This window comes from Thunnus albacares, chromosome 9 (genome assembly GCF_914725855.1).
Source record: "Thunnus albacares chromosome 9, fThuAlb1.1, whole genome shotgun sequence".
In the NCBI taxonomy this organism is placed as follows: Eukaryota; Metazoa; Chordata; class Actinopteri; order Scombriformes; family Scombridae; genus Thunnus; species Thunnus albacares.
The window spans coordinates 23,101,109-23,123,361 of record NC_058114.1 but is presented as its reverse complement, the minus strand read 5'-3'; the positions used below and the strand labels follow the sequence as shown (position 1 = coordinate 23,123,361).

Below are 22,253 nucleotides of genomic sequence, written 5' to 3'. Positions count from 1 at the left end.
GAGTGACTGACTGTGCCGAGCCAATGTGACTGAGTGACACTATCCTCAAGGTTGCTGAAGCATAAGCACAGTGTATTGTCCTTCTCCAGCGGGGGAACACAACTGAGAGGAAATACCCCCACCCACATTATGGCCTGTGTTTGTAAGATGCCCGTGAAGAGGAGAAGGATTATTATGAAGATGATGATGGCTGTTGGCTCAGTTTGTCTGGGAGGGCCTCCTGTCCTTGCCTGCTTTATCATCACACACACACAGCTCCCACGTGTGGCCGTGCTCTCCCTACAGCAGCGATGAGAAAAGGGTGCGCGACTCACCAACCCCCCTCTCAGATTGAGCCAATCAGGAAAAGTCCCTCAGGTCAGGTGGTCTGATTTCTGTCACTCCAGATCAGCATCAGAAGATTTGACTATTTCTCACAAACACACTTAATTTGATGCTGGATGAGCTGTAGCACACTCAGTCCTCTCAGATGGACAACAGCAGTATGTAAAATGATTACTGCTCCAGTAGGAGATGCAGAATGTTTTGCATACACCAAATTATGTTTGTTTCCTATGGAAGGAGGACAAGGAGAGGAGGTACACATAGAAATCAATTAGCAATGTTTCTTGAGCTTCCTGCAGCTGCTGGATGTCCTTGACTGTAACGTGGATGCAAATTAACTTCCTGCCGAGCAGATTTCACTGGATGTTTTTTCCAACTGTTAAAAGTAGATGATTAGAACAGATTAATGAACAAATCTCAGTGGCATTTGTATGGACTGAGACTGAAGGAGGACTTTGGTCAGTTGAAGATGATGACTGTCATCCTTAGATGCTGAAGGCTATTTCAGCAGCATTATTTGCAACTGAAATAATCACGGGTCATTTGTGAGCGTGCAGTGAACACATATGGGGTATGCTTTGGCACGATCACAGTACAAGTTTGAAATTTATTTTTAATGTTTATTCTGGTGAAGATTTTTCAATATGGACCTCTGATTGCTGTATTTATTGAAGAGTAAGTGCCTGTGTTTTCTTGGCAACCTCACGCTGCTGCCTCCCAGCCAGCAAAGTTTCTTTCTCATCTTTTATGGACGTCCTCCACAGAGTAGACGAGGCCAGATGGATGACTGCTGCTCTCTTTGGTCCTGCTGGCAGCGGGACCAACAATCCCATAACGCTCCCTGGAGAGATGCAGAGAGCTGCGTGCCAGGAACACTCTGCCGTCTAACTCCCACAGACACCTTGTTTAGTGGGCGGCTGGTTGAAAACACACACACACACACACAGGCTGCTGGTCGTCGCCACAAAGATACCGTTGACAGAGTGAAGACACTAATTAAAACATTGAAATTTAATGTCCATCTGTCACTGTATCCTTCTGGAACCGTATGTGGATTTCAACCACTTGTTCACATGCAGCGCAAAACCAAACAGGCACACCAAAGAAAGATTTATCCACCATTTCCCTCCCAGACAAAAGTGTTGGAGCCTGAGTGGAGCCATCTAGACAGATCACAGTCTTCTTCTTTCTAAAATCTAAACTTAGACCCAGAACCAGAGTTGAGCTATCTTGGGTTGAGGGAGGACCGGCTCATATCTGTATGATATTTGGGGTTGAAAATGCAAAGATGAACCCTCTGACTCGAAGCATTTGCATTTTATGTTAATTAGAATATTCTGAATCAAATTTGACTTTTACACAGTCTAGCTTTATGTAGGAAGTCGAGTATCAGCAGTCACTTCACCAACAGATCTGAGAGGCTGAACTGCTTCTCTACGGTGAGCTCCTTCCCCTCTCTTGTCCCTCCTCTTACCATGCTTGGGTAAAAGTCTTTACCAAGGAATGGGTGTGTCCACCTGTCTTAGATCCATCTGAGCATGTCCTGACCTGACCTGTGTCGGGGGAACCACACTGTCCTCTCTAGCTTCTCTTTTACTGCCTCTTACTAACCACCCTGCATCCCAGCAGACAACATGCGTATGAGTGGGCACAAATTACGGTCCTCACTGGATCCAAATTGTTAGCTCTCAATTGCTGAATATATACAGAGGCTACTGAACCTCAGACACCGTGTAATCACAATGCAGGATGTCTTACAGACGGAAATAAACGTTCTCACATCAAAGTGCCACTCATAGCAGCTTTGTCTGATTGTCCACTTCCAGACCACAACATACACACAAGCAAATCACTGCACTTTATTTAAAGTCCTCCTGGTACACAGTGAATATTTTAGTACGAAGAAAATATTCAATCTTTACATCAACAAGGTTGTAGCCAAGTCCATTTCAATGTTCAACTCCTAAAATTGAAATGGAATTGGTCTGTAACTTTGTTTTTCTATCAGAATGAGGAGCAAACTTGGATCAGAAGGCACAGTGGCTTGTGTTGGTGTTTGGTCTGCGATAGGAGCACAAATACTCTATGTTTTCATATTAAAGGGTGTTAACATGCCCCCTTATTCTCTGTCTGTCCCGTCAGGCTCTGGGGTGGACGATGCTGTGGGAGAGGTTTCCATCCATGTGGAGATTTTCACTCACCCCAACACTGGAGAGCACAAAGTCACAGTGAAAGGTAAAGGAGAAGATTTTTTTTTTTCCTCTTTGGTTTCTCCTCTGGAAATTGAGTAAGCGTGTTCATTCAATTTACGTGTCCATTTACTGACTGTGATACAGAGCTTTCAGCCATATCACTCAATCTTCAGCAGACAGAGTTTGCTCAGTTGTCATGGAGATAGTCTTAAAAATGCTATGGATGGAAATAAAGCTCGTTTTAGCTCGCTTGTCAAAACCATCTCTGTGACAACTGAGAAAACTGCTGACGAAGACAGTCTGATATGGTTTAAAGCTCCAGAAAAAGCCAGTAAGTGGACTTTTTATGTCTGAAAAACAGTAGCAGCATTTTTAAAATAATAACTAATAACTGATATATATCCCTGGCCAAAAAAAGTAGAAATAAGACAAATAAAAAGTTCTCCAACACAGTGCAACAAGATAAACACAACCAAAATCACATAGTATTATTTGGTAGTATCCCAAATATCTAAAAAAAATCTAATTTGACAAAGGACAGTACTGTAATGAGCCTTCAAACAGTTGGAGTTACCAATAGAAAGAGTTGAAATAATTTCATGAATAGTTCCATTGAAAGCACTTATTCTTTTTCCACCCTTATGGACAGTTAAGAATCATAAATCCTGACTTTAACCAGTCATTTTCCCCCACTTTACAAAACATATAAGTGTATATGATCGGTAAGAAGACAGGTGATCTAACAGAAACAAATAAGTAGGATGTCATATAGATGTACGACATTTCCATGATAGGGCAGCTACAACTGCTTTTCAGCTGCCAAAAAAATATGACTCAGTGGTAAAATAACTGAAAATGTGGCCTGAGGGAGAACCAGCATTTTCTTGTTCTGAATTTTCTATCTACTCTCTCCTCTGTTCCACATTTTCACACATTGTCTACACACAAATCTCTCTCACCCACCCACACCTTCCCTCTCTCTTTCCTTCCCCTCCTTCTCTCTCTCTCTCTCTGCCTCAGTGGTGGCTGCCAACGACCTGAGGTGGCAAACGCAGGGAATATTCCGGCCATTTGTGGAGGTCTATATCATCGGACCTCACCTCAGTGACAAGAAGAGGAAGTATGCCACCAAGTCAAAGAACAACAGCTGGGCTCCAAAATACAATGAAACCTTCACTTTGTGAGTGATAATAGTGATACTGATGGGTTGTTTCCTTTTGAGGTTGTTGAGAATTACCACATGGAGGTGCTTGTATAACTCGTGTCTCCTCTCCACTGCAGCACCCTGAGCAACGAGGTGGGTCCTGAGTGCTACGAGCTGCAGGTGTGTGTGAAGGACTACTGCTTCGCCCGAGAGGACCGCACCGTGGGCATGGCTGTCCTGCAGCTGAAGGACGTGGCCTCCAAAGGCAGCGTCGCCTGCTGGCTGCCGCTGGGCAAACGCATCCACATGGACGAAACGGGCCTCACCGTGCTGCGCATCCTCTCCCAGCGCAACAACGACGACGTGGCCAAGGAGTTCGTCAAGCTCAAGTCTGACCAGCGCTCTGCAGAGGAGGGCCGCGGCTAAGAGGCAAAACCCCAATTTAAAGCAACCTGTCTGAAGCTCGATCAGACGTCACCTACTACTGCCCTGGAGCTCTCCTGAGCCACTGCTAGCCACTGCCCTGATGATCCAGTGTTGTAAAAGCACACATAAGACAACAGCCACCACACATCCAGTGCTGTAAATACATTCATTTGAGTGGGAAGGACGCAGTGTTTAAAAAAAAAAAAAAAAAAAAAAAGCATCACTCTAGTTTTCTTCAAAAAAAAAAAGCACCCGTGTCTTTATTGTTACAGATATTATCAGCCATCTTTTTGAAGAACAATGCATAAAGTTTAATCATAGAGCATATAACTACTTACCTCTATCAGTAGAGGTCACTCATGCCATTACATACTAATATTACACACACACACACCTCATTTGACTGGTAAGGGTGAGAAATATCTTGTAGCCTTTTAACATTTTGGCTTTCTCTCTCACTTTTCTCTGCCTTTTTTTTATTTTACCCCACCTACTTCCCAGCTCCTCTTGTCCCTTCCTCTGGCCCTGCACCTGCTCAGAGAAGGGACCGCAAGTGCCAACAGATAATCACTGAAATATGCCAAGACCAGCCCTAAGCACAACAGGACCAACTGTCCAACTGACCCATTAACGACGACAACAAACGGCTGCAAAGCCTCAAAACATTCCAAATATCGGGAGGGTTACACATATTGGGAACAAAGCACTATTTAGTTATGATACTTTTAATTCAAATATTTATTTACTGGTTTCCAAATGATATTAATATTTAAGAAATTCTATATATAATCATATATGATATATGACAGACATATGTAAAGTTATAATACAGGATTATTCGATGGACGTGTGGTACTTGAAAGATTGTCTTTGTCTGTCTTTATGTCCGTCTACCCTGTAACAGAGCACACTGCCTGACACCCTCAATGCCTTCTGTCTCGTTGACCCTCGTACAGTATGTCTGTCTCCTATATAGCGACTGTATGGAGAGATTCATCTGATGAAAACAAGCCTTCAAGCACTGTGATTCATCAGAATATATATATGTGTGTGTGTGTGTGTGCGTGCGAGAATGAGCGTGTGAATGTATGATTTGAGCACGTGCGGAGCTCATAACGCGCGTTTGTATAATGTTGACCTCATGTAGCCGCGTGTGTTGCCCGTTACCTGCAAATGTAATCACAGAAAGCTGCCACAAAGCAAAGAGCATCACACACAAAGGGGGGTTTGTTCATATTCTGATTAGATTTTGGAGATTTTTCTAAGTGTCTTTTACTTCGGGGGAGGATGCGTCTCATACCCTATGACGGTTATTTTTGTGTTACTACTAACATTCCAGACAGCCCTAAAGTGGGTGTGCAAGTGTGTGAGAATGCATGATAGAAGAAGAAAGACTTATCTTAAAACTTAACCACCTCCTTTTCTTTAAAAAAAAAAAAAAAAAAATTAAAATGTGCTTGTAAGGAGATGATAAAAATCCATGAGACCTTATTTCGCAAAAGCAACATCACTCTACGTGGGTTACAAAACCACACACCCTGCACTCTGGGGTGAGCACAAATCACCGATGATCCACCGCCATCCCATGATCCCTAATGATCCAGCTGCAGGTGCTGTAACCCTGATCGAGAAGTCAGACCTCTTCTAAAAAGGGCTGCAGAGCCAGACCACACCGGGTCTGGCGCTGACATTTAAAAGAGGGCCTACAGTTCAGTCTGTTACTCTTAATCGGTGTAGAGTGAAGAGTTAAGCACAGGGTCTTTGCTGCACCCATAATAACATGTTTATACTCTGATCTTTGTTTCTGCTTGTTTGTCTTTTTATGGAGTTACACATCAAATCTTCAAATCATTTAACAGTTATTCAATTATTGATTACATTAGAATTCAATTGATTCTGTCAAATTCACATGCAACTAACTGTTTTGACTACTAACAGTCCAGCATGTCTCTTAATTCAACTTCTATTTTCACCTTTTAAAAAAAAAAAAAAAAAGATTGATTGGTTTCTTCATCTAAAAGAGGTTTGTATGTTTGTCAGGCCAAGGAAATAATGTTGATGATTGGAATCCTTAGGATGACAGGGTGTTTTTTTTGTTTTTTTCTATTTCATTCAACTGATGAGGGCCTCTCCCCCCTTCAAAGCACTTGATAGTTATCTGACTACTTCAACAGGCCCACTCAACAAGGTGTAAGAACTGAACTCTATGCATCTAATCTATAAAAAAATCTATGTAGACAAGTCATTTTTTTGAAACAGTCTTATAATGTTTACATTGTGGATTATTCTTCTTCTTATATCAGCACAAGTGTTTTTGTCTGATATGTTGTAAATGCTGTCTCTATCGTAATGGGCCAAATATCACAGCTTTAGTAGAGACTGAAATTTGTTTGTGCAGCTTCTCAGCACAGACACCCGGAACAGGAAGATCCGATTGTTGTCGTGGGCATTGTAAATAGCTCGGATGTCACAAACACATGTCAGACTATGTGAAGTAAAGTTTGCTGCTCTTTTGTAGACTTGAATTTTGCTCTGGGTTGACGGGGCAGTTGGGGAATTATGTGTGTGGTTGCCCAACTGGATATGTAGCTATTATTGAGAGATATATATGAAGGATGCGTACACACTGGAGATGTACAACTGATTTGAAAAATGTGCACAAAAACTGATCAAATGAGCTGAATTAGAAGCTAGTTTCTGACATTTACACTGGTTATACACTAAATCTAATCATGTTGTGTCACTCTCTGGTGTGTACAGCGTATTTTATTCAAAGACAATATCTGCACAGTCTTTTAATAACTTTAAATCACAGGAACACAACTATCACATCGCTGGAAATGCCACGAAAAAAAAAAATCTTTATTTATTGCTGTCGACAATGATACTTAGGTGGAGGAAATCCTTCCTCGTTCAGAGGCTCAGTTTGCGTGTTTGGGGGGGGGGGTATTGAGCTGGCATGTGCAACTGGAACGCACACAGAAGTTTAAGGACAAGGACAGATGTAGAAGCACAACGAAAAGCACACCGACACAAGCGGACAGACATGCATGTACTGCTCTGTCCAGCCGACCAGGCCACAAGGACATCCGCACAGTGACGCCGGGTCCTGTACTTCCAGAAATGGTGCATGATAGGAACAATAAAACATAAAGAAAAAAAATGTTACTGTGCCAGCACGCATAATTATTTGATGTTATTTGCCAATCGTTGTCTCCTTTATTTTGATATTTCATTATTGTTTTCTATTTTTCAAATGTTTGTGAATATATAAATATGTATTACTGATGATGTGTAGTGGTACAAAGTACTCGCATGGGAATTTTTTTATACACGAGATGTTTCTAATTTTTTGTTTTTTTTTTATTCTGGTTGTTCTTATTGGGGGTTGAGGTTACAGGGACTGCAGTCTCATTGTGTTCCTGCTTCCAATAAAATATGAGAAAAAAAAGCTTCATTTCATTGCTTGTTTGTCAAACTGTGTTGCTGCTGCTGACTACATTCACATCTGTGTCATCTTTTTTTGAGAAATTTCAAACTTCTCCGGGAGCTACCTGAGATGTAAATCTTTTGACAGAGCTTCTGACCTTCCAGAAATCCCTCATCTCTCTGTAGTATTCAGCCTAATCCACTGATAATGAAGAGGTTAGTTACACATAGAGTCCCTTTGAAATAGCTCAAATTATTACATCTCCTGCAAGTCATGTAAATTTCAAAGGACTTTTTAAGCTCTGCGTAGAAAGGAGATCTTGAGGGAGTCTGGGATGGCTAACTGCTCGGCTTGGAGGACGGGCGGAGGCAGGTATGGGAATGTGACGGGAAACACTCTCCTCACATCCATCAGGAGCTGTGGAAGATGGCCATCGGAGCGGCCTTTGAGAAGCCCCTAGAAGAGCACAAAAAAGAGACATGAGACACACTTTCAAATACTGTATATAAACACATCAGATCTCACAGCTGTAGACAGCACCTGGACAATACGGATGAAATTCAGGGTGACTCTTTCATCAAGGTCACTGTGGGGAGTGTAGAGAGTCAGAATCTTCACAATCTGTTGAACGAAAAACAAAAAGACCAGCAGGAAGTTAAGTCTTTTACACAAAAATGTTGTTTTTTTTTCTCTCCGGCAAGACATGGAAAGAGAGACCCACCTGCTGACCGGACAGGGCAGTGCAGGTCTGAAAGAGTGCCTGTGCATCCGCCTCAGTCTTTTTCCCTGCCTGCAGCAGCTGAACTGCCTGGATGAGAGGCACCAGTGTAGCCACAGCGCCCCCTGCCTGCACACCGCGGCTACGCAGCCACTCCTCCAGCAGGCTCACATTGTAGCTTTAATGATAAGAGAAAGACAGGCTGATAAGAGGAATAATCCAGTGTGCAGGTAGATACAATAACTAGAACACAAGTATGCCATAATGCAGCATTTGCATTAGCCATGCAATAAAAAATATTACTTTATGATGTACAATTAATGTCACGACTGTTTCAATAGGGTTGTACTATGTACATGGTTGTACTATGATATCACTATGACAATTTGTGAGGCTGTAGTATGTAGTGGAGGTGTTGTATGAATTAAATTATGTTAAGTTTTAATCATTTTATTAAATTTTCTGATCTTAAACTCATCTATAAATATCTAAATAACCAGCCTCCTCAGGTGCTCAGTGACCCGGTGATACCTCTCAGGGTTTCTGGCTCAGTCATCTACTGGGATTTGTAAGATGTCCTTTCATAAATCCTCACTTGGACAGACCGCTTTTTCTGTTTGGGGGGTCAACATGTGGAACTCAAAGTGGATCATGACTGGGATCATTTTAACTGAACTCTTATTAAAGAGAATCAATCATGAGTTATCTGGCGCTTGTCGTTTTATGATAATTTTATTGTATGCTTGTTTGTGAACTGTTTCTGTTTTCTGATGTTTTGTATGTATTTTCTTGCTGAGTTTTGTGCTTTAATGTATGTGCATGTGTTGTTGAATGTTTTGTGAAGGTCAGTATGTATTTTATTGTTGAGTTTTATATATTTTTAAGTTTAAAGGCCCATCTAGGGACGGGCATTGCAAACTAGCTTATGCTATGAATGCTGAGGCATCAGTTCATGCTATATAATTGTCCCTATACAAATAAACAAAATATATGAGCTGAACATTGTCAGCTGGGAAATTAACATTTTCATGACCTCACAAGAGAGATAAATTTTGCTGGTCAGGCTAACAGTGAGTTTTTTCACTGTGAAATAACTTAGTGGAAAGCAAGGTGGTTTAAAGGGTGTATCAATTTAATTTTGGCTCGGTCCATCTGATTAAATTCCCGTTGTGTGCAAAGATGTTCTCTACTAAGAAATAATTTATTATTTTTTTGCACCTTGCTTATGAGACCTATTAAAATCTTCCATAACTGCATATATTTATAAGAAAATGCTGCATGTGTTTGTGTATTTATCTGTGTATGTTTCTACCGTATTTGCATGCCACGGCTCCAGTTGCACATGTCTTTCCTCAGCAGCAGGCTGTTGAGAGCCGAGGCAGAGATGAGGTAGATGAGCTGGTGGAAGGCCTGCTCCATCAGCGTCTGCGGCAGAGCCTGATGGGACAGGGCGGTGTGAAGGGCTCCCAGCTCCCTCAGCACTGACGCCATGGTGGGAGCATCACCTCCTACGATCCTGGGGTCTGAGCCTGCTCGCTTCCTGGAGCCTACCAGCTTTGCCGCAGCCCCAGACAAACCTGGGATGTTCTCACTCTCCAACATGGCAGGGACTGAGGGGGAGGAGGAGAAGGAAGAACAGAGATGAGAGGAGTACTCGAAGGAAGACCATCAGTATCTTCTTTACTAAAGTGGTACCTATGATGTTTTGTAGACGTGTCTCGGTTATAGAGAGGAGCTGCTGATAGGCCTGGATACAGAGGTCACTCAGGGCGCGGATCAAGTCACTCAGGTCAGTCGCCAGTGGCACCATGTCTTCTGAATCAAGGGTCTGAAAAGTCATCAATCCAGCCATAAATTAACATTGTTAAATGTTGTGAGAATTTCTGAATGACTAATTAATGAATCCCCAACTACGGTACAGGATTTAGTTTATGTTCTATTATTTTCAGACAGTCTGTGTTTCAGGATTAGTACAAATTCTTAAGAGCTGTTATAGAAAATCATATATGATCTATGATTGTCTTTTTTCACTGCCTTTTACAGGAACTTAGACAATAAGATGTAAATAATATATGAATGTTCATCCTACCTGTTTAGGGGAGTGCTGGGTCAACAGGTCATGCAGCAGACATGTGTTTTTCAGCCACAGAGTTGTCATATCTACATCGTTACTATGTTTCTGCAGGGCGAGGTAAGAAGAGAAAAGGTTATGTTGTCACTTGGACATCAACACAGGTGAATGAAAAATGAAAAATGCTATTTTGTGTGCGAAAAAGAGGGGGTGGGTTTTCTCGTGGTTTACTTTCACCTGCGGGGACAATCACAAGAAAGTGTTTCCAGCTCTACTCTGTATGCCCTCTGTAAGTGACAATCTACCTGACAGGATGTGAACTGCCCTTATGCATTAAACCTCAACCATATGGCAGGTTTAAACCTCAGGTTACCTTCAGAGCTGCCTTCATGGCAGTGACAGCAGCGCTACAGAGTGAGCGTGCGCGCGCTTGATCCCCGCTGCAGTCGGCCTGGCGAACACACAGGAAGAGGACGTTGGCCGGCAGACCAGGAGGTAGAGACAGGGCGCTGTCGACACGGACGTCTGAACCACACACAGAGAGAGCAGCGATAGAGAGAGCAGCGATAGTAGAGTGTAACAAGGCCAGGTTATATTTGTCAGCTATAGAGAAGTTAGTTACAGTCAAAGTTTGTTCTTGTGAGTCACGTCACAGTTAGATTGCAAAAGGCGAGAAAAAAAGAAAACCAAGCATACAGTACAGTTAATGTGTAAAAAAACATTCTAGTATATTTCTACTACTTTGTCTTGCCTTTGATTATTACCATCCTGCTGATTCACACAACTTTCCCAGTAAAATTCCTTGACAGTTTGGCATTTCCAAGGACCAGGGAAGAAAAAGAGGTAGATGAAGATGAGTAACGAGTGCAGGGATCAGTCTCACCTGTGATGAGGTTCTTGATGAGTTTGGTTTCATCTCTTTTTCTACATTCAAGCAAACCAGTGACTGTTGCAGGCTTCTGTCGGTACGGACAGGAGCCTTGTGTGGTCAAAGCTGATGGGGGAACTGCAACGGAAAAACAAACACAAACACCAGATTTCATATTTTATAAATACCACCTTTTCAGGGATGAAGAAAAGCAGTGAGCAGACAGAAAGCTCACAGAATTTAAGCTTCAGGTCAAAACACAGAAATCACCAAAATGATGAGTTTTCACAAAACAGTAGTGGAGAGAGGTTTGGTTCTGCGCCTTCATGGGTGATCCAATGAAATCTCACCTTGTGTCAGCAGTCGTCTGAGTGTGACAGTGTTTCTAAGTTCCTTCAGCTCTCTCCTCAGCCGCACACACTCTTGCTCTCTGGCCTCTAGTAGTTCCTGCACACACACAAACATTTTGGATGTTTTGCATCAATAAAAAAAATCTTCAAATTTTAAGTAGATTATGTCATAAGCAGCTAGTTGTACTTTGCAGACTGTAGATTAATCAAGCAAGAAATAAGTACTGGAAGATGAGGACAAAGGTAGGAAGTGAGTTTTTGGAAAGATGGGAGCATAATAAGGTCAGGAAAAAATGCAACATTAAAACATGTGAGAACTGTTGGAAAAAAGACAATTAGGACTTATTTAGTCTATTTTTTTAATTCATACATAGTCTTTTCCAAAGTATTTCTCATGCAACACAGACAAATGCTTTAAAGAGTCAATACCTGTTGCTGTGCAGCAGAAGAGGAAGAACCAGAGATTGCTTGACCGAGCTGGCACCTCAGCGCCTCCAGTTCCTCTTCCCGCTGACTGCGCTGACTACACAACTGGCTCTCCAGAAACCTGAGAAAGACACAAAACAGAGTTAATCTACAAACTGTAAATCATAACACAAGAATTTGTCAAGAAGCAAGTTGATTTATTGATAGCAAGGAATGAGTGAGTGGCGACAGACTGACTTGTTGGCAACTCGCACAGCATCGTAGGCATGTGCCAGGTCCTCTCCTCTCATCTTCACTGCTGGGTCTTTGGCTACATCCATCTTCTCCATCAGCTGGTCCTGTCAAGGCAAACAGGAACGCAGTGTGATTTTACATTTCCACTGAGCCTCAGCGAACATGAGGAAAACAATGTGGATGCTCGATATATATAAGGCAACATTTATACAATGTTTGGGTAGTGTCCCAAAAAGTGGAACATTTTACCATTGGTGTTTCGGAGCTCCACACTGAGACTCTTCTCTCGAGGCAGGGAGATGTCACACTGACCCTGCGGACCTCCTCCGGAGACGGGAAGGCAGATGGGAAGGGTGACAGGGAGAGTGGGGTGAGCGACTGGGGTGACAGTGGAGTCGGGGAGGGAGAGAGAGTCTCCAAGCTCAGACTCTGGGTGGAGTCTGTCCTTCTGTGGCCTCTGGTGCGCTGTTGTGAGGAGAGAAAAAAAATACTCTCAGCCACCAAAGTTAAGTTTTATACCATAATAGTTTTTTTTTTGGGAAGTATTTTAAGTGTGCGTGTGGGCGTAGTGATGAACCTCAGTGAGCAGACTCATCTCTCTAAGGTTGTCGTATCTCTGCTCCAGTCTGGTGAACTCCCTCAGGAGACCCTGATACTTTCTTCTCTCCTCATCCAGCTCTGCCCTCAGAGCTGCACTCGCCTGAGTCACAGCCTCACGCACACGCTCTGCACACACAGAGAGGCGGAAGAAAGAAGGTGTTTGAGACACAAAGTGAGAGAAAGAAGCAAAAAAAAATAGAGAGGAGGATGACCTCTGAAAAAAAGCAGACTGGATGATGCAAACAAAGTGAGAACGTACCCTTTTGTGCTTCTTCTTGTTCAAGCAAGCGAGCGGAGAAATCCTCTCTTTCTTTGCTAAAAGTGTCTTTTTCTCTCTGCAGGGCTTCCACCTCCTTAAAGAGTGAGACAGAATCAACAATTAAAACTCTACTAAGTGTGCAACAAAAAGTTAAGGAAAGGAAATAAATCAAACAGTAGCACAGTTTGACATGTGTCAAGTTCTTGGGCTGATAGGCCTACTTGTGTGAGTTGAAGGATCTCCTGGGAAGCCTTTTCCTCAGCTCTCCTCCTCTCCTCCACCTCCTTCTCGCTGATGACGGGGCAGGCAGGAGGCTTCTCATGTTTCTGGCTCTCTAGTTTCTGTATCGTCACCCTCAGAGCCTCCAGCTCTGCAGTGGCCGCCTCTCGCTCCGCATGCAGGGTCTCTCTCAAAGCAGAGCTCTCCCTGGCCTGGACAGATAGACAGATGTGAATATAAAATGAAATGACCTGTTGGTGCACACAGTTTGAAGTTGGATTAAATCTTTACATAACCCTTCACCCACCTCCTGGTCTGCTCTCAATTGCAGCTGCATCAGTTTGACTTCCATGCCCTTGTTGAGCTCTCTGTATCTCTCCACTGAGCGGGCTTCTGTCTTTAGTTTCAGCAGCTGTCTTCTGGCAGCTTTGCGGCGCACGCAGCACTGCATGAACACCACCGCTGCACGTACTCGCTTGTACGCCTGCCTCGCCAACCACCCACGCACACTCGCCTGAAGCAACACAGCAGCCCGCTCCGCCACCAGCTGAGGAAAGAGAATAAGGTTAAGAACTGCAATTTCAAGGAAAAAAGTGGATAAAAAGCACACTTCAAACAGGCAGGTAGAGGCGGTTTCACTCAAGCAGGTAACGAGGTGGTTAAGGCTGTTAATGAACACTGACCAGTCTGTATCTGCGGCGGGTCAGTGTGCCCCTGGTGAAGGCCTGGATTGTGATGGTGGCCTGTCGGATCATGAGGAACAACTGTCTCACCGCCACCATGCGGTAGGTCTTCTGGATTACTAAAGCAGCCTTGGTATAACGCAGTGTCAGGGCCAGACTGTAAAAAAAAGAGCCAAGATATGTAACAGTGAATTTTTGTGTTAATAACAGACCCGGCACTGTTTTCATAAAGAGTAAAATTTGCAAGTAATGGGAAAATAGTAAGAGTTACAGTGTACAAATACATGGTAGCTCACCTGGCAAACAAACCTGGCCACATTTGTTTTACTGAGTTAATCATTTATGTTTTTAAAAAATATAAAACATTAAAAAAAAATGTAAGCCGACAAGGGTACACATCATCAGCAGTCTCTCTAAAATGGCTTGGAGGGGCTACTTAAATATTGTACAACAACTTGTGTACCAGATAAAATATATCAACCTCTCTCTCTCTCTCTCTCTCTCTCTCTCTCTCTCTCTCTCTCTCTCTCTCTCTCACACACACACACAAAGATCTCTCACCGTCTGGCCAGCATTCCTCTGCAGTATCTTTGTAAGGTGACCGTTGCCCAGCGGATCCTGGAGTATCTGATCCGTGTCAGCCATCCTCTGACTCCGCTCTGGATGATCACAGCAGCCACTCGCAGCCTCTCAGCTCTTAGCCTCTCCAGAAGAGCCACCTGGCCGGCCCGAAAAAATACTTTGGTCTTTCCAAAGCAGTACTGGTCCGGGTCTGGGATGAGCTGAGGGAGAGCCTGCCGGCACAAGGCCATGGCCTGCTCCTGGCTCTGAGGCCCTCGGAGCAGAACACGGTACCTGCTGAAGAACTCCTCATACGTCCATCTGAAAACACAGATTTGGTTCAGAAATCTCTCAGAAACAACTTCATATTTCTGTTAACACAGTCTGTGTCTTGTCTTTTTTATGTTGAATCATATTTATTTTTCACTTAATTTAATGTAATTGCCTGCAGCAGTGAAGATTAATAAAATATAAACGATAAAGATAAACAGAGACAACACTGTTGGTACCAATCAGGGACTCATGTTGGTGCGTTTAATGGAACTTGGAAATCTGACACTTCAGTGTTACTTTGTTGCATGGTTGGGCAAAAAAATGACATTACTATTTAAATGACGTCCACATTTGCTCATTGTTTGTTATATTAGCCATGCATTTTCATTCATTTGACCAAAATGTGAGTAAAGAAATAAAAGCAATTAAAGTGTCATAGTTACGGATTATCTTTATAGAAATATATATGTAATTTTTTACACCATATCAGTATGAACTAAAACAAAAGCTGCCTAAAAGGTAGGACATAAATAAGATCAATCAATCAATCAATTTTATTTATATAGCGCCAAATCACAACAAAAGTCATCTCAGGGCACTTTTCACATAGAGCAGGTCTAGACCATACTCCTTAATTTACAGAGACCCAACAATTCCCCCATGAGCAAGCACTTGGCAACAGCGGTAAGGAAAAACTCCCCTTTAACGGGTAGAAACCTCAAGCAGAACCAGGCTCTTGGTGGGCGGCCATCTGCCTTGACCAGTTGGGTTGATCTTATGTTATATAAGGCACACACACAATCTGTATTAATTGTCCAAAACATATCACTGGTATGATACTTTAAGATTAAGGTGCTTTTGGAAAATCCAACTCTGCTCCTTGTATCTCTATTGTCCATGACTTAAAAGAGATGAATAACACTGATTTCAGCTAGTGATTGACAGGTTTATATGACTTTCTGACAAGACTAAGCTATCATACTGCCTGAGAGCTTTGTAGAAAATAAGATTAATGTCTAGAAAGTACCTGGATGGAAAACCTGCGGCACTGATTCGAATAGTCTCCAACACTCCGCAGGCTCTCAGCTGCTGAACTGTCCTCTTTGGGTCAAACCTAGCAAGGAGAGTCTGTTAAGTCTCTATGTGCACTCATTTAACACAAAATCAGTCCGTGCCTGCGCATTTAATTCTGTGAAGAACAGTCAAATGAAGGCTTACATAAATGGCTCTTTGAGGTCATTGGGTTTAATACAGCGCACGTAGTGAGGAGTGGTGCTGTTGAGTGTGTCCATTAACATCTGTAAGGACTGACGGAACTGTCGGCCACAAATAGAGTCCACCAAAGCAAAACAAAACATAATGTTAAAGACACAAAGCACAGGGATGTGCCAAAAAATGAAGTGAGCCATCAGTGAATGGAAGAAGCTCACCTGGAAGCCCACAGTCAGTTTATGTTCTCTGTGGGCTTTTTTCCCTGAGCGGATGCTTCCATTGGCCACAGAGACATTTCCCTGCTGCTGGAACAACTCAGCCACCAGCTCAGACTGACAAACACATGAACACACACACACAAGTTAGTGATCCCCTCTTCACACAGAAATGAAATTAATTTATGAGATTTGAAACGTGTCTCATATCTACCTGACTTGCTTTCAGAATGTTAATGAGCTCCTCAAAGACTGTGTCTCGATTCTTGTCTAAAAAGCCATCACATTCATACTGCACCTGATGTACATAATTAAAGAAAATGTGTCAGTTCAGAGAAAGTCATACAGTGGAGGGTTTTCATATTCAGGAGAACTATTCATCTTATTGGAGAACTAGATTACAGATGCTGATCAATGGTTCAGAAGATCAAAAGTGTGTCGATCTCCATGACTCACTGTGTCAGCAAAGTGCAGAACAATGAAGGCGCTGTTGGACATGCGAGGTTTGCGGAAGTGAGGGTGGGGCTTGCTGGTCAGGTGCTGGTCGTACAGTTTCCTCACCCAGTTCTCGTCTGAACCTTTAGGCATCTGATTATCCACACAGACACAATGATCACAATGGTTAGTATCTTTAAAACCCATTTAAGTTCTTTAGGAAAAATATCTGTAGCTTCCTATCAAACAGCAAGCAAGTGTGGACAATATGGAGACACGTGCGTTGTATGTGTGAGAGGACATGTTTTAAACAGCAAGAGGGCAAGAGAGGGACAGCATGACTCACCCTACACTCCTCATCTAACAGATCAAACAGGCCCATTTGTCCCTCTATGAGATTAATACACTGCTGATTGTCACTGAACTCGATCCTGCTCCAGGCCAGCTCCTCCCGGATGTACTCCTCCTGCTCCAGGTGGAACACGTGCTGCAGAGAAGCACATCACAAATCAGCAAAACTAACAACATAAAACTTGAAGATTGAGAGAAAATGAAAGCAACTTCGTTCATTTTAAAAAGGAAGTTCAAGGAGATAAAATCTAAAAATATCGACCCTGTGGGTGCATCTTCACTCTGAAAACAGACCATCACACACGTTTCCCTCACGATAGAGAGGCAAAAACAGAGCAGCACTTCCTTCTGCATTAGTTACTCTGAAGAAGACAAATCTACACACACACACGTTCCTATTCACTTGAATGAGAAAGTGAGTTCAAACTTTTGTCTGGGACTGTAGGTTTCTTAAATAGTCCTAAATAAATCCTAAATCAGAAAGATTTATTTTGATAACTTTTCATCCCAAAACATTACACCATTGCAGGAGAGGAGTACACCACACATGCAGTAAAATCTCTCTGCCCGTCACATGACTTACCCTGTTAAACTGCTGCTGCAGTTTTTCATTTGCATAATTTATACAGAACTGCTCAAAACTGTTCCTGTCAAAGGTCTCAAACCTGCTCAAAGAGAGAGAAGACTTGTCAGTCCAACTTAAAGACATCAGAGAAATACAATACCACCAAGCTACAGCTCATTTACTCACCCATATATATCCAGCACACCTATGAAGGATGTGGCCTGTTCCTTCTGGGTGCGCAGGGCAGAGTTGAGCCTCTGGACAATCCATGTGAACAGCTGGCCGTAGATGTGTTTAGCTAGTGCATCTCTGGCTTCTACGGCCTGCTGACCAGACATGGGTTTGACCAACATCTCTCCCCCTATAGCCAGCCTGCGATGGCACAGCCAGTGGGCCATCTGAGGCCCCTCCACTCCTAACAGCTTGGAGAAGACAGCCAGAGAGCGGTCGTCTGCCTGAGAAAAGATAAAAGGACTTAGGTATACTAAAACACTACACTACAAGGACGAACAGCAGAACATTAGAAGTACATTTCTTACATCAATATAACTCCGGTCAGAACTTCTCCCACTGGCTTGGATATTGACATTTCCCAGGTGCAGAACAGATGCCAGGATACTGAAGAGCTCCATCTGTTGGTCTGGCTTCACACCTGCAACGTAAAAAATAAAAAATGATGTGCTTTATCATCATGACTTCAGGCCATTATCAAATTAGAATCAAATCTCTCAAATTATCTCTAAAACTAACCTCAAACTGGATGTCTCTTTGAATTTATATTGTGTGTGTGTGTGTGTGTGTGTGTGTGTGTGTGTGTAATTCTCTACCCAGAACGATGAAAGCATTGCGAGTGCGCTCCAGGTCCAAAACATCATCAGTACCGGGTATCTGCATCTCTCCTCCCTGATTGGTGTAGCGGAAATGTTCAGGAGCATCTGGAGAACAAACACAAAACAAAAACATGCAACATGAATACCACATAAAGACTATTGATGATACAGTTCACAGTATGTTATGGACAGTGGATGGATACAGTGTGGACACGGCAATCTTTAGAAAAACATGTTGAAGGGTCGCCTGTGATTAAGTCTCACCCAGTTTGAGTGATCTCATTTCAGGCAGCTCCCTGGAGGCACACAGTTGGTAGAAGATGTGGTAGTTTCTCTCTGCTGATGCCTTACATACATGAAAATATGCAGAATAAACGTTCGTGGACAGCTGCTTGAACAAGAAAATGTATGATATTTGTGGCAGAAGAGATTCTTAAGAGGAGTAAATCCTCAACGTGAAATGTCCTTTTGGTCTGTCTGCCTGATGTGATGTTTTCTTCTGTGAGGAAGAGTTTACCTGAAAGACAACCCTTGACTTCTCCAGCAGATATGTCCTCATGTTTGCTGCAATGATGTCCCCCTTCCTGCCAAAACCGATCTCAATGTATTTCCCGAAACGACTGCTGTTGTCATTTCTTGTGGTTTTAGCATTCCCGATAGACTGAGGACAAAAACACATAGCTATGTTTTGTTCATGCAGTATCTTAACAGAAACATAACTGTGAGGAAAGTTATTATTCCTCATTAAACATCTTTTTGTCCATCCATTACCTCCATGATGGGGTTGGAAGCCAGAACTCTCTCCTCTACGCTGGTCTGCTGCGCTGCTCCTCCGACCACAGCAAAGTATCGCATGGTGAATTTGGCTGAGACAGTTTTCCCCGAGCCAGACTCCCCACTGATGATGATAGACTGGTTTTTCTCCTCCCTATAAACACAGGTAGAGTGACTATCAAATCCCCCATCAGGGAAGTTATGCTGAGACTGTCCCTTTTTTATGAAGAAAGTATATTTTAGTTTTATTTTAAACCAGTGTTCCTATTACAATGTGTGCAGTTTGTCATAACATGACCTCTGACCTGATCATAGTGCGGTAGGCCTCCTCAGCCACAGAAAAGATGTGAGGTTCCATGTCGGCCATGTCCTGACCGCTGTAAGCATCTATCACCTCCTCTCCATATATGGGCAGCTGGTCATAGGGATTGATAGCCACTAACACGATACCTGGAGGGACAGGAAAGGAAAGTTACCACAGCATAAGAACGTAGGTATTGATGAGACTTAGATTAACAAAGAAAGATCATAGAAATTAAATGTTTTGCAGTAGGTTTATCATTTTTCTTTACAGAATATATACAGAAAATATTATTTTTCTTAAGGGATATGTTCACAATTTGTCATGTCAAAACAATAGTCGGGTGCCCATACGAACATTAAAATAGGTTTTGCTCGCTGTAATCATTCCTCCTGTTCATAGTGACCATTAGAAGATCGCCTCCAAATGTGCAAACAATGTAAGTGATGGGAGACAAAATTCACAAGCCTCATATTGAGCAAAAATGTCAAAATGTGTCTTGATGGACAGTGTTTCCCTCCTCAGCTGTGGTGGAAGGATCGTAACAAAAAGAGGGAATTTGGCACTAAAAACACAGTTACTTTGAAAGATGTAGATTTGACTAATTTCGATAGCTGAAGCTTCACGTTAGCTTCAAATAAACTTTTAAATACATTTTTTGTGTGGAAGGACGGCTGTGGATCACTTACATTAAAAGTGCATTATGAAGGGATCTCTTAATGGTCACTATGAGCAGGAGGAATGATTATAGCAGTAGAAATGTATCAGTGTTCATTTGGGCACCTGACATTTGTTTTAAGACACTTGAAACATTGTGAACTTATCTTTTAAAATAGAAATGGCAGAAGTTGTAACTCCAGCATGCTCAGTGCGAATCAAACTACAACTACAGATAAAAAGCTTTTAGTCAAAATCAAATCAAGCAAATGTTACTCATACTGAATATAAAGTTTGTTGGGATTTAACACCTAAAAGCTTCCATTTTCATGGCAAAACTACACAAATTTAAAATAAACTAAAAAACCTTTGTTAAAATGGTCAGAGTGAGTTTTAGAAAACTCCTCTTCAAATAAATCTGCACCATTTAAATGGCAGATGAAGTGGAACTACATCTATAAGCATTTTTCACAGCGTGGGAGTTGCCTACCTGGTTCAACCTTTAAACCTCCTGTAATAAAGACGACATTATGAGCTATAATCATGAAACCAGAAGCTAACAGGAGCTGCCTGTTTCTGTATGTTTGCCAGCACACATTTCCAGGACCGTCTGTCACCCATGTTGTCCTTCTTTTGGTTGGACAATCATTCCTGTATTAGCAAGATTCACTCATATCTCTGTGTCGTCTGCTCACCACAGTATGTGTAGATGCTGCTGTAGTCCAGGAATCGAACTCGGAGGTTGTGCAGGACAGCAGGCTCATGGAGGAAGCTGAGAGCAGTAAGGTCATTCTCACCCTCCAGGATGTCCGGGTTCCCCAGCGGTGGGAGATCAGTGGGAGACACCGCTGGGTAATGTACCTCCTACCAATGGAGAAGCGAATTAGAAGTCCTTGTTGTTGGAAGTTTAATTGTTTTAAGAAGAAAGTGGAGCTTGATGGGATGATGTTTTATAAGACGCATGATCATTCACCTTGATTTCTGGATAATATCATGGTATTGTGTGTCTCACCTCTCCATTAGAAAGCTGTAGGAATAATTGTTTCTCCCCAGGATTGTAGTCCTGGAGGAGCTGAGCTGAAACCCAAACTGCTTCTGGGTCAGGAATCCACACACTGGCTCCCTAGTAAAGGAACAGACTGCTTTAGTTATGTGTTCAACTATAAACATGTGTAAATAAGTTTAAAAGGTAAACACAAGTTAACACACTCAACATACATTGGACCCATTTGGAGCCCTGGAGAGAGGAGATTTTCATTACATAATGTTTCATTTTATGTGTGACACTGCTCAGGTACATGTCACACTTCCTGGCCCCACCCAGACGAGATATTTGTCACCCATCAGCATAAAAGGCTCTTAAACAGTGTTAAAAATTAACACTGGTCTTCCTACTCTAAATCACCTACATAGATTAGCCATTATCTCCCAGCAACAAGTCTAATTTACTTAATAATGTGTTAGATTTACAAAATGAGTCTACACAAGCACTGTGAGTATATTTGATTAATACAGATTGATACATTATTGACCACCAAGCTTTGAAAAATCTATTTACTGCAACTTAGTGGCTCAGAAACACACAGAAAAATCAAAACAGGTAAATACTCATGGAATCAGTTTGTGCACTGAAACAAATTATATAAAAAACATAAAACCCCTCATACATCATTAGCAATGTTTATAAACCCAAAATACTTAATTTTATTCTATTGACCCACAAACCTGCAGTGAAGAATGATAAAAATAAACTTTAAAAAAATCCACAAACCAGTCTAAGTCAGTCTTACCTTGCTGTAAAGCTCCAGTGTTGCCATTTTAACTGCTTTGAGAGATACAATATGAGGAGGTAATCGTTTAAAACATCAGGAAGGGTGACATCTTTGAAAGAACAGCTGGTATCCTCTATCTCATCTGCAGAAGTGCCACTTTGTGTGCAGGTGACTGTGTTTGCACTTTGTCCAGGCTCACACGGAGGCATGAGGACTGTCAGGTTAACTGTTAATCAGCTGGAGGATGCAGTGATTGGACACTAGATTGTGAATGTGCAGAGTTGGAATTATTACTGCTGGGCAGGGTGACTATGTATGTAAAAACAAAACAAAGTACAGGTTTATACTGCATGTAAATAAAGA

The 22,253-nt window shown here is 42.3% G+C and overlaps 2 protein-coding genes across 4 annotated transcripts in view; one reads left to right on the top strand and one right to left on the bottom strand.

Annotated features, from left to right (window-relative positions):
• Positions 1–5,582, top strand: part of unc13a (unc-13 homolog A (C. elegans)) — a 42,102-nt gene extending 36,520 nt beyond the window's left edge. For both annotated transcript variants that reach the window (XM_044360669.1, XM_044360668.1), the window contains 3 exons: positions 2,467–2,559; positions 3,537–3,696; positions 3,798–5,582. In XM_044360669.1, coding sequence (XP_044216604.1) covers positions 2,467–2,559; positions 3,537–3,696; positions 3,798–4,086 — 542 coding nt within the window. In that variant the 3' untranslated portion in view covers positions 4,087–5,582. The remainder of the gene's footprint in view (positions 1–2,466; positions 2,560–3,536; positions 3,697–3,797) is intronic.
• A 1,286-nt stretch (positions 5,583–6,868) lies between these two features.
• Positions 6,869–22,197, bottom strand: si:dkey-110c1.10 (unconventional myosin-Vb). 2 transcript variants are annotated; one of them, XM_044360666.1, is made up of 35 exons: positions 21,909–22,197; positions 21,131–21,241; positions 20,814–20,982; positions 19,466–19,610; positions 19,158–19,314; positions 18,904–19,047; positions 18,651–18,732; positions 18,384–18,491; positions 18,096–18,208; positions 17,743–18,011; positions 17,575–17,656; positions 16,987–17,127; positions 16,662–16,793; positions 16,420–16,503; positions 16,209–16,322; positions 15,997–16,094; positions 15,806–15,892; positions 14,506–14,826; positions 13,945–14,101; positions 13,569–13,808; positions 13,264–13,473; positions 13,043–13,136; positions 12,761–12,909; positions 12,433–12,648; positions 12,187–12,287; positions 11,950–12,070; positions 11,524–11,623; positions 11,189–11,311; positions 10,679–10,830; positions 10,324–10,413; positions 9,930–10,062; positions 9,547–9,844; positions 8,238–8,412; positions 8,057–8,137; positions 6,869–7,972 (listed from the first exon to the last, which is right to left on the bottom strand). In XM_044360666.1, exons 1-35 carry the CDS (start codon positions 21,933–21,935, stop codon positions 7,811–7,813), a joined length of 4,986 nt encoding a protein of 1,661 aa, XP_044216601.1. In that variant the 5' UTR covers positions 21,936–22,197; the 3' UTR covers positions 6,869–7,810. The 2 variants fall into 2 exon arrangements, with proteins under 2 accessions (XP_044216601.1, XP_044216602.1); XM_044360667.1 differs by having other exon boundaries at positions 11,524–11,620; positions 11,953–12,070.
• Between the last annotated feature and the right edge of the window lie 56 nt (positions 22,198–22,253).

Coding starts and splice junctions, on each gene's coding strand:
- si:dkey-110c1.10 (XM_044360666.1), bottom strand. CDS start 21,935: ATGGCAACACTGGAGCTTTACAGCAAG. Junction 18,012..18,095: donor CTGACCGGAGTTATATTGAT/GTAAGAAATGTA, acceptor ATCTTTTCTCAG/GCAGACGACCGCTCTCTGGC. Junction 8,138..8,237: donor CTGCCCTGTCCGGTCAGCAG/GTGGGTCTCTCT, acceptor TTCGTTCAACAG/ATTGTGAAGATTCTGACTCT.